The sequence below is a fragment of the Thunnus albacares genome, chromosome 16 (assembly GCF_914725855.1).
Source record: "Thunnus albacares chromosome 16, fThuAlb1.1, whole genome shotgun sequence".
Taxonomy (NCBI): domain Eukaryota; kingdom Metazoa; phylum Chordata; class Actinopteri; order Scombriformes; family Scombridae; genus Thunnus; species Thunnus albacares.
Window position 1 is genome coordinate 2,935,653 of NC_058121.1, and position 17,477 is coordinate 2,953,129.

General features: G+C 41.4%; 1 protein-coding gene and 1 long non-coding RNA gene across 9 annotated transcripts in view; one reads left to right on the forward strand and one right to left on the reverse strand.

Moving 5' to 3' along the window:
- The window catches only part of epha7 (eph receptor A7), a 90,814-nt gene that overhangs the window by 60,739 nt on the left and 12,598 nt on the right, over positions 1-17,477 (reverse strand). For all 8 annotated transcript variants that reach the window (XM_044376763.1, XM_044376762.1, XM_044376765.1 and 5 more), the window contains exon 4: positions 7,299-7,454. In XM_044376763.1, the coding sequence (XP_044232698.1) occupies positions 7,299-7,454 (156 nt within the window). The remainder of the gene's footprint in view (positions 1-7,298; positions 7,455-17,477) is intronic.
- LOC122999665 overlaps positions 1-17,477 on the forward strand; it is a 76,746-nt gene that overhangs the window by 58,638 nt on the left and 631 nt on the right. Inside the window, exon 3 of the long non-coding RNA XR_006407801.1 lies at positions 15,758-15,996. This is a non-coding gene — a long non-coding RNA (uncharacterized LOC122999665). The remainder of the gene's footprint in view (positions 1-15,757; positions 15,997-17,477) is intronic.

Below are 17,477 nucleotides of genomic sequence, written 5' to 3' on the forward strand. Positions count from 1 at the left end.
TGGCATCAAAAGTGCACAGGACCGCAGACCATTTCCTTATAAACGTTCACGTAATGGCAAAGAGATTAGTTCATCTTGTAAAACAATAAATAACAAATTGCGGCTTTCATCTTTCAAATTCCAGGATGTTGCCTTTTATGGCCCAGATGTTGATATAAATAATCTCCCCCCAACGCAGTAAAAATTATATGACTTTTATTCTTTATTTATGAATGTTTTAAGAACATCTTCATTTTGTTCACTGGGACACTGAAATCATTTTGTTTGCTCAGGAAATATTCTTTGAGGGAATCTTGGGGAGGGACCTCTCAACTCATTAAATTTGTCACATTAACTAACAAAATAGGTCATGCATACTGTATGCATAGAGCCAAAACTGCTATCACAATATTCAGGCTCATTAATACAGCACTTAGTTGTTTTTCCCTGTTCCACCCATTAGAAGTAAGGGCTCAACGGAGACATCCATATTCATGATTATCGGCTAAGATAAGAGACAGACTGTGGACTGGGAAGATGAAAGAGCCTGCTGTGGCAGGTGAAGTGGAGAGGAGTGACTGCTGATAGCGCCACTCGACTTCAGCCTTGGCATTGACACTCGACCCGCACTCTCAATCTTCCTTGCGGACAAAGGGAAAGGTGTGCCTCGACACATATGCACTTAGACGCCCACGCACATGTGCGCACTCACTCGCACACCCACACACACCTCCCACCCCCCGCCCCAAACCTCAGGGATCTTTTATTCTTGCATTTCCATGACCACGGTAGGCTATGATAACATCTCATTTTGCCCATGCCACTCTTATTTGTGTCTCAGGTGCCACAGATCAAATACGCGATTTCTCTGCAACAACAGGCCAAAAAGGAAATTAGATTAGACTGACCCCGTATCTGTGTGACCTTTGTCTTTTGTATTGTTTCTGAGGTGCACACTACACTGCAGGCTGTGCTTTTCCTCCTCTGAAGACCTTGGTTTACTTCCAACAAAGTGTTTGTCACATCATGAAACTGAAACTCCCTTTCCAAAAGCAGAATCTTTTTTGGAACTTCCCAAAACAGGGTTTGAACTTCTCTCTCAAGCTATTGTTTTTCATTCTTCACACAACGACATCCGTCGCTTTTTATGTGTACAATGCCACATGTGCAACACCACAAATGCTCTTGAGGAGAGACTGTCTGACTGAAAGTGTTTTTGGAGAGTTCTCGGGAGAGAAATCAGGGCAGCAGTAGGAAGCAGACAGGAGAAGGTTGCGAAAGGTCTTTTTCAGAAATGGTATAAAGACTTTCTGTCTGTCATGGTCAGACGACACATCATATTTCGTTTGAAGAGCACCAAACCCTCCACTCCTCTTTCTTCTTCTTCTTCTTCCTTGGCGTCTCTTTGTTTTGCCATATATGTTCTGTCTGGACTGAGGAATATGAAACTCTTCTGCCCCTACTTCACCTGCAGCACAGATTTGCGCCGCATCCTGAGCCCTCCGCTGTCTGTCTGTCTGCTCATCCTTATAGCTCAAGGGCTTGTTGCTCTCCCTCTCCTTTCTACTTTTTTGCCTGTCTCTCACTCCCCCACTCTGTCTTATCTTTTCGTGTTCTCTCCTCTCACCCCTCCTCCCAGTCAAGTTTCATTTCACGGATTAGCCTGCCAGAGCCCCCACAGCCTGAAATGTCTCAATCACTTGCTCGCTTCCCTCCAACGCTGCCGCTGTGACCGAGCATGGGTTAGCATGTGTGTGAGGGTGTTTTTGTTGTTGTGCATGAGTATGAAGTATATGTGCGTACAATTTATGTTTCCTGCTAAATCATTTGCATGCTAACATTGCAGAGATTTTAAGGTAGAACCTGTGATTTTTGTGGAATAAACAAAGCACTCCCATGTGTAAAAGTGGTGAGAAAAAGGCTCCTGGTGCACTGAAGTATCCACTACATCCAATAATCTACCATATAGAAAATATAGTATGGTAGCTGATAGTTTTTAGGTCATGTTTCAAAGCCCATCTCGACTCTGTGCAGAGTTGTGAGACCTGAGTAAATCCAAGCTTAAGAGGGAAGAATCTGGCGCTTATCGGCCTTGAGAGGTGCTCGGGGCTGCCTTAACCCTCCACAGCCTATTAGCTGGCTGTGCTCTAATTGGGGAGCTGTGGGAAGAGGGGCGGCAGGGGTGAGTGGTATTCAAATCGCCCATGAGGTAATCCTCACTCTACAAATGTGTGTTGTGACCCCGTGACCCAGCCTCTAATGATGGGGCTCTAGCAAAACCTGTACGAGGGAAGCCATGCAGAAGAGCTCGGAGAAGAGTTTTTGGCTGAAGGACCTCCAACTGCTGTTGTTGTAATATCTAAAATTTCAATACTACTTCAATACTACCACACTGAATTCAATATTGGATTTGCTACTTGCACAAAATGTGTGCTGCAAGCTGAAATTCCATTTCAGCCCCATCTCTGGAGAGTGCATGATGGCACATGGACATGAATAAAAAAACTGAAGGAAAGAATCACTAAGAATGCATTTGAACAATACACGTTTTCTGTGCTCAGAGTTTTCACTCATAGTAAACAACTAAAATATGCAAACAAATCTACATAAATGAAGTTCTGATGCCAAAACACATTTGATGAAAGCATTATGGAGCTACATGGTGCCTCCCTTGTCACATCTGTGAAACAATGAGTCTTGGAACAATGACAGAAGCCCTTGTCAGTGGTCAAACACTGTGTAATGTCTTTACACAAACTCCTCAGTTACCATATATGTGGTGGTAATTGTAAATGTTGTTGTGAGTTAACAAGCTGCCATCACACTGTGCATGAGCTCATCCAATTACAATGCAAGTGAAATATAATGCAGTCATTTACATTGACTTTACATATGCATGATCACGACGGGGACAGAACAGAATTTCCATGTATCGCATCCATGTAATTAATAGCACTGCAGATTCGGTCATTGTGGTGATGTGTTGTTTGTTTTCCCCGCATAAATCTTACAGGACAATCGTGGGTCATTACAACTTTGGTATGGATAGTAGATGGGTGGTTGGGATGAATTACCAACTGGGTAAAGCAAGCAAATGCCCAGTGGCCCCACACCATTAAGGGCCCTAAAGGCCTTAAATCAACTGGGCAGCAAGTATTTTAAACAAAGTTAATTGAAAATGTGTTTGGTTCACTGAAGCACCATAAAATGGTAAAGGCATTCTTTCTGCATCTCTGCCAGTAATATACATTTTACTACACTTTTTACCTATACCATACTTCCTACCCTATCATGTAGAATGGCCCTTCTATACTTACACAATGCATATTCTTCAACAAGTTTGCTAAATTATGTCCACACTAACTTGGGGAGCTGGGGGAGGGGTTTTAGCCCCGGGCAATCCCGTTGGGTTAATCCAGCCCTGACCACAGTAATTACTGAGATCTGGGACCGTGGTGACATTGCTACAATGAAGTCTGACAATACACAATCAAGCAGGTTGTAAACAAGCTAACAATTTAGACCACTTTACTCGGAGGTAAAACTGAAAGTGAATGTTGGTAAAATATCCTCATTTGACAGGAAAACAGAATGAAGGAAACTGGAATCCTCTTGAAGTGAATCTGGGTCTGAGCCTCAGCAGAATGAAAAAGAATATATTTTTTTAGATTTTGAACTGAACACCGGCTCTGATATTTGGTAGCAACACAAGCCCCTACATTCTATCACAGTCCCCTAGCAACTCCAGGCAGGATGGACCCTCTGATGGACGTCAACTTGTTGAGGTGGCACATTTTTAAGGGGGGCGGCAGGGCTGAAAGGAAGACACGACTGTTCACGACTGCCCTTTTCAGCCCCGAGCTTGCACCAGCACCGCTCACAGCTGTTGCATGATTGATGCCCACTCCCCAACCTGTCAACAGCTCCAGTCTCTGCCCTGCCTCTAGAGAAAATGCCTCCCCATAGCTGTCCCCATATATCTCATTTTCTCACAACTTTGCATATGAATGGCTTAGACAAACATTCGACAAACAAAAGCATTTCTTCCTTCCGCCTCCTCTCAACACATAGCACATGGGAAACAATGTATTTGGAGCTATGTTTTTGGAACTTCTTCTTCCCTCATCTTTATTCAACGTGGATTTGGCTTTTCATGTCCCCACATTACATCTTCATCTCATTTCCTCTCAAATCCTCATAGACACATTCTTAATCTCTGTGTGCCAGAGATCCATCTCACTGTTTTGCTAAGGCCTACGATATGGTAGCTTTACAAACCCCTATTTAAAAAAATCTGTCAATCAAGCTATTTGTTCAGGCAGTGCAAATTCATTTTCAATTACTATTCACTCCTGGCCTGGATAAGGCTTGAAAAAAGGAAATCACAGTAACTATTGGTCACACTGACTTAATCCAGTGATGAATGAGGAAATGCACGTACAGAAAGCTGTGCAAAAAAAAATTGTACTGGGCGAATGTAGAGGAGGGCGAAGCTATTCATACAAGTTAAAAATACATATTTACATATAATGGTATGGGGTCATCAAGTGTAGACCCAAAGTTAATGAAAATGAATAATGGAAAGTGTGCATTAGGCAACTTCAGTAATTACTGCGCTACTTGGCCAAGGTGATTACCCAGAAGGGAACAGCCAGAGGACACTGCAAAGAAGTGGGAACTTTCTCTTTCTTACCATCGCATGTGTGTCCTGCCCTTGATCAGTGGGATACGTTAGAGTGAAGCGTTAACATCCGATTAGGATGGTTGGAGAAGTGAGTAATGGACCTGTCTTTTAGAACAAGATCTGTATGGTTGCCCCTGTGCTACACGGAGAGATTGGTGATTTGTGGTCTTTGGCCGGCCTCAATTTGCTTAGTCTGAGCTATGTCCTTGTTTGTGTCAGATGGTTCTGGGAATGGAGTTAAAAAGACAAATTTGCTAAAGGAACACTATAATATTGCTCTCTGTTTTGCTTCATGTGACGCTAGTTCAACGTGAGGACATTCCACAGTTCTTACCTGTTTGAAACCATTTGACACAACTAGCTACATTTTTTTTCCTCTTCACTAAATTAAAACTATACAGTGTAACTTTTGCTGAACATGATTATGATTATACAATAATGGTATTTTCTAAGAGCAAAAATCTTACCACAAGCAGCAAACAAGCATGTCTCATATACTTAATTTGATTAATTGATTGGTTGTCAACTATTAAATTAATCACCAACTATTTTGATAATTGATTAAACATAAATGTGAATATTTTCAGATTTCTTTAGTATTCTATGATAGTAAACTGAATATCTTTGTGTTATGAACTGTTGGTTGGGATATTTGAATTCTTGGGCTTTAGGAAAACAGTAATCAACATTTTTCACCATTTTCTGACGTTTTATAGACCAAACAACCAACTGAGAAAATAATCAACAGATAAAGTAATGAAAATAAGCCTTAGTTGCAGCCCTAGATAAAACCCTTGAAATGTTTATTTGTGACATGCTCAACATAGCATAGCACAGAAGTACAGAAGAGTGCTAACATTAGCTAACATTAGCTAACATTAGCCACCATAAGTAAGGCTGTAGCAACAAAACTCCTAAGTGGGCTGAGTTGAACAAGAGGGTGTTTTATTTCTTATTAATTTAACTTTGTCTATGAAGAAGACAGTGCTATCTCTTTTTTTTTCAAAAGTGACATCATCTTTCTTAAAATGACATGTTAACAATGACTTCAAGCTAATAAAACGTGTCCTGTGGAGTATTCCTATAAACAGGCAAAGTTTCTGTTGCTGAGAACATTTCTTCCACATTTGTGGAGCACATGGAGAAGAACAGCCAGCTAAAATACAAAATAGAAGGCTGAAGTTTTAATGATAGATAATGTTTGTAGGACATCATAGCTTAGCTTTTCTTATTCAAGTTATAATCTTAATCATTTTTTCTTGCAAATCCTCTATCTCACCCATTGTTGTAACTAAAATATTCTTTCCTGATCATTTATTTTCACTTGTATAATAATGCCACAACTTGCTCAACATTATTCTTCCGAAGGGGTGGAATTAAAAAAAGAAAAGGTGCAAACTTGTACCAAATAGTTCATGACTGACACACACACTTGGGGCAACATGAACATGTCTGTGTACTGAAGATATGTTGAAATGAATAGGAAGAGCAAAAGGGCAGGCGGGGACAACAGAGATGTTGCTCAATGTGTTGTTTTACCGACACTCATAAATGACAAAGAATTGTTTTTCATATGACATTTACAACAATAAGTCCAAACTCCAATCCGTATAATCCTCTCTTTGATTCTCTGATTTAATGCATAGACAAGCTAATGCAGCACTATAAAATTCTACTATTTGAATAATATCTCAGCAGCAGTCTCTCTCTCTCTGTGTCACACACACACACACACACACACACACATTAAAGATTCTGACTTGGCCTACTTTGGCAGGAAAAGAGCAGCTCTGCTCAGGATGTGATCCAGGCATGCTGATTTCCCGCACATGCATATGTGTCTTTGTTGTGTTTTAATCAACAGAAAATGGTACAAAATAAATAACCGCAATCTGAATTGTTAATTTGCCCGTCTCCTTCCTAATAGATACGTCAAAAAAAAAGAATGACATAACTGTGTATCCAGCAGCCAGAAGCGTGTGGGCCTATCCAGTAGTCTTGTGATAGATTATCAGTAGAATGAAGGCACACAGATAAGGTGCACAGATTATGTTTAGGGGTGCTGTTTACCTCAAGAGATAAAGCAGAGTGCTAACATTGCCCCGGCAGGGTGTGTCACTCCCCATGCACAGTAGCTGACGGCAACAGGAGAAAAAAAAAAAAAAAAAAACCTACAGCATTGCCTTGAAATAAACGTGTTAGAGAATGGATTTGGAAGCAAATGAGCCCCACCCTTCAGACTGAATCCCCCGGCCTGTGTAAATAAGCCATCAATGGCTGTCACATAACTGTTACACTAGCCAGGACAAATGAAGACGCAGGGTGCTGCCTGGGCTGCCGCTGCTGACTGTAATTGCAATCTTTCAGACGGGAAATGGCAAATTGCACCTCTCATCATTAGCAACCAGCTAAGACAGAAAACAGACATGCAAGCCTGCAAACATAATTATAATGACATACTGGGAGGCAGAGGAACTGCTATGGAACACATCTGGGGCTTTCATGGGGCCACTGCAGACTGACTGAGCAGGTCTGGTGTGTGTTTTTTTTCCCCCACGCATGTGTGGCTGTTTAAATTCAGATCCCGGCAAGTGATCTGCGCTGTGTTTACCTAGCAACGGCATGGCAGACTTACTTGTGCAGGCCACAGACGGAGGGTCAGAGAGTGCTCGGTAGTAGCCATCCTCGCAGTTGCAGCGCCAAGAGCCCTCGCGGTCGTTAAAGCTGTGCGCCGGGCAGCGAGAGCACTGAAGGTCCTGGGAGGAGGACTTGTAGAAACCACGACCGCACGCTGTGGAAGGAAATAAAAAGGGGTTGAGGCCGGGGGAGAGAGGAAGACAAAGACAGAAACACTGAGTCGAAAGCTCTGCACAAACTAGTGCAGAATCAAGTGGGAATGTCATGTCGTTTACCAGTTGATCCCACATTTCTGTGTAGGGAAATTTGTGGAAATTAAATACAAGTAAAGTACAGTACTCAAATTTTTTTTTACAATTTTCACTTCCTTATTTAAATAAAAGAAGAAAAAGATGATGAATAGAGTATTATTGGTTTCTGACCATTTAAAATGATTCAGTGTCTACTTGCGACCCCGTCTTACAGATGATGATTTTACAGTGATTTTCCTTTCAAAACATCTCAGATTGTTTCATTTGAATAATTGTTGAGGCCAGATGAGGTAAAAACTTTTTAGAAAAATATATCATAGTTTAGAGAAAACTCAACCTTTAAAAAAAAAAGAAAATGGAAAAAACTCATTTGTGTAGCACAACTTACATTTTATTTTGAGGAGTTTTTCTAAGGATAGAGGGTGTTGTATGCTGTACACATTGTAAAGCCCCCGCAGGCAAATTTGTGATTTGTGATATTGGGCTATACAAATAAAACTGACTTGACTTGGAAAGTATTGAAAACTTTAAAATATGGAAAATGGCCGCCAGCTTGTCTACCTATTCTTTATTTCATATTTTGTTTGGGAAAATTTCTCATCCAACTGTTTATGTTAAAACAATATTACATTTTGAGAATTTTGATGTATTTTGTTAAACGAATAAATGGGTATATCATGGAAAAATATGTTTACATTCATAAACTTTCTACTTGAAAAATGTATTATTTAGTTATAGGGACGAAAACTCCTGTCATGGTAAAGTTTCATTACCAAACAAAGTGGGCAACTTCCCTGGAGCCCCAGACCACCCAGACCCTTAAAAGTCTCAGCTGTACCATGTGTTAACTAGTTAATTAACTAGACTGGTATTAGTTTTTTGAGGCAATTTTAGACTTAATGTGATTCATTTTCATAACATAAGTATTTTTGATAAGGATCCCTTAAATTGTTGTCTTGTTATATTGTCAATTTAGAAATATCCTCATATTGCAGCAGTAGTTGATGCATTTCTCTCTGCCAGAGGAAAATGTTCACCAGAGTTTACAGAAAACAAGGTCCTCTGGTGGGAAGGGCTGTTCAAAATATATTTCTAGTGAAAAAAAAAGAAGACAAAATTAGTATTCCAGTACTGTAGTAATGAAGGGGAGGGGGGGTCAGTGGGGGCTCATTTCTTGCACCTGGCCCCCCTAATGGCTTAATACGGCCGTGTTAGGATACCCACCCCTAGCCAGAAATTCAACCTGGAATTCACACAGCGTTTTCTATTTAGTAAAGCCCAGCAGAGCCGGGTTCACACAGGATTATATTCACTGATGATCTCAGCAGTTAACAAATAAGTGGATGTCTCCAGGTTATATTAGTCCTGTGCAAACACTGTCTGAAAGAGTCTTCACTTTGCACCTGAATTCCCATCACGAGGAGGGCATGACAGAACAAACCACTGTGTTCACATCTTGATGCAGCCAGTATTTGAATGAACCTTCCCCCCTCAGGCTTCATCAAGCAGGCTGAGCCATGAGACAGCGTTACAAAAATCTTGTGTTGAAGCATTCACCGAGGGATAAACTACAACCTCTCACTTGAAAAAGGAAAATAACAAGACTATTTTTAATCTGATGAATCCTCAGGTCAGTAAAGGGGTCCGACTTGTTTATAACGAGTCCTATCTCTTAGAGGAAACATTCTCCAACAGAGCAGAGATAAGTCTACATTTAGCAGAAAGCATGTGGATCTTTTCAACATTTTACCTTTGACCAAGTAGGTAAACAAACCTAAGACTGATCTGACTAATCCAGGAAGCCTCCTCACTGTCTGCGTGGTGAGACAGTAAAATAAATAACACTCTTAAACTCAATTAATTCATCCACCTACCATGTTTCTAAAATTACAAGTGATTTTTAGGTTCCAAATGAGCCATGATAACAAGTCATGACGAAGACAGAAAGGAAATGCCAAACAAATACGGCAACCCCCCCTCCCACTGTGAATCACATGCATTTGTTGAGTTAATGTTTAAATACTACTAAGGAGTTAAATGTCTATTCTGGGTCTGGCTATTTTAGCCAAATGGGCTAATCCACACTGCAAAAACAGAGCTTAGCCTGGTGAATAACTGCAATCTAGGCCACATGATTTCTTAAACAATCTGCAAGAAATCTATATTTTCTACGAACAGCTCTGCATACAAACTATCAAATTATACTAAAAATGCATTTTTCATGAGCCACTGTGGGAAATGAGCAGTGATTTTCATAGTGGGTCACCCCACCCGATTTTCAGATCTCAATTCTGCTCTGCTATTTTTTTTTATTTCCTTTTTTTTCCGGGAGGATTTAAAAATATTGGCCTCTACTTCTTGTGACAGGGCGGCAATAAGAAGGATAGAGGGATCAGAGTTTTTGAGTTTTAACGCTTCCACAGCGGCGTGAAGAGGAGGCCGAGGCACAGGGTATCCCCATTTCAGCTACATGAAAGCCCTGTCATTCTCCATTTATCGCACTGCCACAGCCTTGTGAAACAAGACCTTTTTTTTTTTTCCAAGAGGAAAAAGACATGATTTTATCTCTAATCTTTCTTTACCTTTTTGAGCCAGTAATTGAAAACAGAGCCAGGAGGAGGCTGCGAGCGGCGGGTCTTGAATGCTGACCAGGCGAAAAATACATACGCAGAGTCTGTAAGTGCTTACTCATTATATTTAGCAGCTTTGAGTGTATGTACAATTCTGATGAGCGATAACATTCAGACAAACAGCAAAGTAAACCCCGTCTAGTTGCAGTATCTGATACGTTGTGTATACACTCCCCCATGGATGTTGATAATGACACTGAAGCATTTTTCTCCAGCAGGTTAAAGATTGGCCAGATCCAGTTTAAGACGCTGTTTTCTCCCACCGTGCCAGGCTGTTTAAACATTCTGATAAGCCAGCATGTCTGTTTGCCTTTGGGTTTCTGAGAGTCCGTCTGCTGGGTGGCCAGTGTGTAGAGGGGGAAAGCCCGGCAGGGACAGGAGCTGTCTCCCACCGCAACCGCCACGACAGCGGATGAAGGGATCCGCAGGACAGATTACGACGAATATAAGGCCTGGGAGGGGAGGTCTTTCGGAAGTAAACACGACTTTAAAGGAAAATTCTAGTTTATTGCAAATTATTTTTGTAGCTTTGACTGTGATTTCTACTTATTATGATTATGCTTCTCCCCCCCCCCCAACACTGATTCCAATACCCAAGCTAAAAGCACTAGCTGAGTACCAACTAGTGCCCTCTTTTCTAAAATGTATAAAACTGTTTCACTGTAATAGGAGACGTTCACACACCAACATATTTTTTTAGGTGTGTGAAATTTTTAAATTATATTTAAGAGGAAACGCTTTGCTCAGCATACACTCTTCAACAAACCAGCTACTTCCCATCTAGGTAACATTAGCTAATCATGGATGTCACTGTTATCAGTTAAGGCCTACTACTGACTTTACATGAACATGCAACGTTAGCAAGCGAATGAACAGGTAAGTACAGAAAACCAAGCAATCTAGCAGTCAGCTTGTATCGAACCTGCCTGATCATCTGTTGGACGTCATTGTTGAAATGTTGCCATTTCCCCATATCTCAGAAATTACTTTGGGATAATGTTATCATAACCAATGGCCAAAACTCCAGAAACCAGACCTCTGTTGTAATGAACTGGATCCTTTGACTAAAGCTCATGAGCAAAACACGGTTCATTTTTCTTGCTTTTTCAGTGACAGATGTGTTTATCAGTGCGTCCGACCGAGTTTGGCACCCAGAAATATTTACAGAAGCAACAAAGCGGCAAATGAGGCCTCAAAATCAAATGCCTGTATGACATAGGCAACTAAGTGTTTCTGCAGCTCTTCCCACCGCTGCCAGTGCATTGAGTGACAAGTACAAACATAGCCGTCCCTGCCCAGCATTCCTGCCCCAGTGGCGGCTGCAGCAGCAGCAACAGCAACAGCAGCAGCAGTGAACACTGATTTGCTGGCTGGTTCCCCCTTCCTGGCACCAGATGCTGAAGAGACTCTGTAAAACCGACACTGAGATGGGATGATATTGAGTGAGAGGTTCTTTGTTGACTGTCCCCGCAGCAACACTTCCCTTCTGAGTGGAAATACCTACAAAGCAATTACACCAAGTCTGTTCACCCAATAGCCTTCTCACCTGACAAAATGACTGACACCTTACTGGCAAACACTGACACGCAAACATGTTAAAACACCATACAAAACCCAAGACCCTTTACAACTTGTGCTGACTTTGACAAGAGGACTTAGAGCCCAACGTGTAATTACATTTGTAAGGATGAAGTGTATAAGAGTGACTCCTTGAAAAAAACACTCCCATTTATGTAAGTCTGGTCCTCTTCTGGCGCAGATAAAGACCGCCTAATAGCTTGTGCTTGTTGACACGGGCCCGCTAAAAAAGCTCAGCGGCAGACACAACAGTCGGCTTATTTACGACACTGAGAAATTAGTCAGTCCCTAGAGAAGCGGGTTTGGGTTAAGCAGAGAAAAAAAAAAGCCAACTCCTCGGCAAGCTACAGAACCAGCATCTGTAATTTCCCTTCCAGTGGTCAAGCACTTTCATTCAGTGATGTGTGGGGGGACAAGCTGCAGTCAGCAATTTTATACACGGAGAGGAAGAGGAGCCTGAGAAAGGAGAGGTCCTGAGAGCGGTGGGATAGAGATAATCAAATGCTCCTGTGACTATGGTGTCTCAATCACAGTCCAGAGAGTAAAACAAAGTCTCCTTATCTTAAGCAGGCACACATACACAAAAAAAAAAAAAAAAAAAAGGGAGGCGAACGGATTTCTGTATTTTCGTAAGATCTCGGTTTATTTCTTTTTCCTCCGAGCTGAGCTTCTTAACATTCTTGAATTACATCCAATTTCTCTCACGCTCTGGCAGTGTCATGACACTCTGGGTGAGGGACAGACAGGGAGGGAGGGGGGGGGGAAGAGCGGCAGTGACTCCTTATACGCCCGTCTGACATATCCCTTCCTGGCCAAAATAGAAAATAATTATTTCCCTTGTCTGGGGGTGACGCCATGGCACTCAGTGGGTTTTTTTTTCTTGAGTTAATCTTGTGTCTTTGTTGACAGATCGGATTCCAAATTTGCCCTTTCGTGTCCTACGCAGTTTGCACTACAGCTGGTTATTCAGTCTTATTGAAACTCTTTGAGTACCAACTGAAATGTGTCCGTAGCATCAAATATCAAAACTGATCAAGAATGCTTGGTCGGAATCTGACTATGAATCAAAGGTTTGTTCAGATTTGTTTCTTGTGACCAATGTAGGTATGCAAATGACACTATTTGTGGCATGTGTATCTTCATGGCTATGCAGATGCAGAAAGTATAATATGAGCTTTAGATATCAAAAAGTGATCATCATGGTATTGGGACCAAAACTCAGGTATCATGATGGCAAGAAAATTCCAAACCGTATCTATTCCTAGAATTCACAGAAACTGGGAGTCAACTTCCTTCCTCCAGTCAGGTCACTGTACTCACCAAGTTCTATGAGGTGATGCAGTGGCACCTTTTCAGTTTCTATGCAGTTTTCTAGTTTTCTATGTATTCATTAGGGCTGTTTACTGAATCCCCAAACTTTGTGAGTACAGACCTAAATCTGTTCATAGTATCAAGTATCAAGAACTGTCAATCATCAAATCTGAACAAGAATGGTCCATGTGTACAGTCAACACATGTCGCACATGGCGGCAAAGACGTTCATACAAACCCTCATTGACGTGACCAGATGTCCAAACTTACTTTTGCGGACCGTTGTGGTTATGTGAAAATATGATTTGAGCTTTAGTTGTCCGAAAGTATCAAAAAAGTATTGTTTCAATGTTGGTACAAAAACCATGTGTTGTATTGGTCCTGATATCAAAAAAACTTCTAACAATACTTTGTCTTAGTATTCTCAGAAGCTGGAAAACAACCTTCATTACTTGCTTACAGCCCACAAATCCAATCAAGGTTACTGTCCTTATTACAGCTGAGCACAGAGGGGAGTAACTGGTCCAAGCAGGGCAGCTGGGATATTGAGTTTCTCCCCATCTGTCTCAATATTCCTGCGGACGGGGCTCAAAGTGAGCCGCAGTGTGGGAATGTGGGAGATTCCCTCAGTTTTTTTTGCAGACAGCAAGAGAGTGAGAATGACTAGTGTGGGCCTTTCTGTCTCCACGGTCCTAGCATGATGAGTCCTGTCAGGGCCGAGCCTCCCCCTTTCTCCGGCTGCCCTCCCGTCCGGCCTGATTATGTGTTAAATCCGCCCGTGTGTCGGGGATGGATGTGGAAAGAATGCTCGCTGAAGGGAGCCGAGCGGGGGCCGCGGAGACCCGGAGAGAGCAGCCTGGAGATAGCACCCCATTAGAGTGATAAAAGAGGCAGAGGGAGGAGAGCAGCCGACAGGACCAACATGCAGGCCGCCGCCGCTGATGAATGCCAGGTGGAACGGGTCAAGCGTGATAAAGGAAACAGTTTATTTTCTTATTTCAAAAAGACACCATTGCTTTCCGTAAAAAAACGGTCGCCATGGCTGCTGCCACTCCGATAGGGAAATGTCTTTATAAATATCAACTCTAAACACAAGCCTGGTGAGATGTGGAGCCTGTCACCAGTGGTTTACATGAGTGTGTGTTTCCTTCCAGCGTCTCTTCCTCTGTCTGCTTGATTGTGACATCCAGTGCTGCACGGTCCTCAACACATACCCTCAGATAGTGATCAGTCTTCTACACTGTTTTTGCTGATATGAGTTTTGGTACAGACATCCAAAACAGAACTTTTTGGTGATAAACTACTTAGGGGCACCAGAAGTCCAGGGGCCACAAAAGCTGCAGCTTTACTGTGTGTCAACTAGTTTGTGCTAATTTGGGAATATGCACCACTAAAGCACAAGAATAATAGATACCTTAAAGCAGATCCTGCTTCTCCAGGCCCTGACTTGAAGGGGATCCTTGTGTCAAAATCTTTTTTAAAATGTTCATTTTTTTCACTTATATGTTCTCTATTCCTACATTAATATGTTAAATCAAATTAGCATACAGTAAGCCTGGGGCTGAGTAGTATTTTTGCACAGGAATACCATCCACATTGCACTAAGAATAGGGGAGGAACAGAGGGTTACTAGGGTTAATAGGGGATCTAGCAGGGTAATCTGACCACACTTAGTTGTTAAATGTTGTCTAATAACAAGCAGCTGCACAAGATCATTGCCTAAATATGATCAAAATATGTGACAGTTGAATACTCGCTCACATTTTTGTGAGAAACAAAGACATTTTCTCCCTCAAACCTGTCTGATCACTTCTATTACATTGCAATCTGATGTCAATGCTGCCATAAACATTCTCTGTCAGATATTTCAAAATGCTGAGTGTCTAGCTGGTTGTTCAGACGACCATGAAATGCTATTTAAAAACCCAACTCCTGCTTTATGTTTTTCGGTTTTACTTTCAGGGCGTACGATTAGGACCATGACCGTGCGTTACGACTATAGAGAGGGATGTCAATAGCTCACACAGAGCTTATTTCTTATGCATTAATGTAGCCTAAGGCCTATGTGTGTAGCTCTGATTAGATGTGACTTATGTTCTTTGCCTCAATAAATAGTAGGCCTTAGTGTGGACATTCATCAGACTCTGTTTACTACATTTTATGCATGCTGAACTATGGCTGCATCTCTTTTATGGACTAAAGCCCGTGGTGTTTTCCCCTGCAATGTAAGAGGCAGTACATCTTGTGAGTAATTTCAGAGCAAAGCAGGCAGGCAGACCTGAGAAAAATCCGAGCTGAGTGTATTTCTTCTACTTGAAAAGCCAAAGGACAGCTCAATTGATCTCATCTTGTGGGTGATGTGTGGATTTTTGTAGCTGCAAAGGTTTTGGAGAAATCAAGTGTACCTTGAAGGGAGACATGAGTTATTTATTAAGCTTACTGCAGTGCAGGCTAACATTTTGTTTATAACTTTGTATGATCTAAACCATATTCAAAGTACGCAAGAGTTCATTTTATGCTACAGAATTTGTATGGTTTACACTCTTAATTTTTTTCATATTCAAACATGTTTTGTGTTCGAGCGTGATCACAGGAGCAACAAAGGAAGCAGCAGGTGTTTGTCAAATGTTTCTTTTTCCTCTGAGTCTTCTGCACTGCTCTAAAGCTCCTTTTTTTTTCTCTTTCAGTAAAGAAGGAGATGCTCAGCAGCTGGGTTTTTGCCCGCAGACATGTTAATCTCCCACCTATGAGAGGCGAGGCGCCTACCCAGCTCCTGGAAACAGTGGCAGAACACACAAAGAAGAAGGGAAAAGAACTGAGGCCGTGCTGAAAAAATCTCTTCATGGGACGGAGATAGAGTTTCAATGTCAAACCCCTTCCAAACAACACCAACACCTCCCCGTGGGTTTCAGAGGAAGCAGAGAAGGTAGGACACGGCTACAATGACGTCAAAAAAAAAAAAAACAAGTCAGAGCCGCTGAAACATACGTTTAAACGGTTAAAAAAAAATCTGATGTCATATTGTTGCCGAATCCTCCCTCTGCCCCACACATACTTGGAATGGCTCTGTCTGGCTGCTGCTGCACTCCACACATACAGACAACTGGCCCATTCATCCGAGGTACCTGTGCTTAGCAGGAGATAAGTAGCTTTCCATGAGAAACAAAGAGAAGATTAGCATTCCCTTACACTGTGTTGGAGGGCATGCAGCTTTGCCCTCTAAGCAGAGAAAACCCAAAGGAAGTGCCTGATTGGTTGTACACAGCAAAGATCAAAGTCAGCCACTGATTAAGTTATACTAAAATTTAAGCTAATGCTCTTGCTATGTTGCTACTAACTACTGCTACTACTGCTACAGCCAGTTCGCTACATTTAGCCTAAAAGTGGGCCAATTTAAAATTAAACAGCAATCTAATAACACTAATACTAACACTAATAACATCAAAGACATGTATATTAGGGTTAATACTACTTTTAGTGCCTCTGACCAAGGCTGCACTGTGGTTGCCCACTGCTCCTAGTGTGTGTAAATAGGATGGGGATCAGTTTCCCCACGAGGATCAATAAAGTATTCCTTCTTCTTCTGAATGAACAAGTGGAGATTACCATCATTTTAAATAATCTCCATTTATATTTCTTTCAGACTACTCTCACCATGAAACCACTAACTTTAGCCTTATACATTTTCAAAATTGTACGAGGTCGTTCACCCAAATAACATAAAAACATTTAGTCTCACTAGTGCTATCAAGCTATCTACATAGTTTTGGTTTTAGTTGCTCAGATTTTAAAGATATCTTTCTCTGAGATTCCACCACAACAACATGGAGGTCAATGGAACTTCTTTCTATCAAAGAAATAGTCCCTGTAAAAAGTTTTTTTTTTGTAGATTATCCATAGTAACCAGGACACTAGCTATTAGTCATGCACGGATTCTCAGTTATATCCGCGGGCACAGCAGTTAATCCGCAGATCGGGCGGGCAGGGTCATAAAAATTAACGTTGTGATTCATAGCAGATGTGTTGTGGGTGGGTGAATTAATACATTATTAATGAGGAAAATATTAATAATAATATCGATGTTAGTAGACCATAAAGAGATCAACACTCGCATGACGCCATATGTCATTATTGTGTTCTTCTTCCTCTTCCATTGAAACGCAGCGCCACCATCTGTTTGGTCATAAATAAATTACAACATTTCTGCAAAGCAAAGTTTTCCCTGCACTGCGACGCCAAAAAAGAACTTTTATTTAAAAAAAAAACGTTTATTTATTTAAAACCAGCGTACTTCAGTGTAATATGTTACCATATCATCACACTTACATATATCCCACTGATTATATAGTAAGTAATGGTCATGATAATTGGTTTGGGTGGGTGGCAGGTGGATGATTTATCCGTACA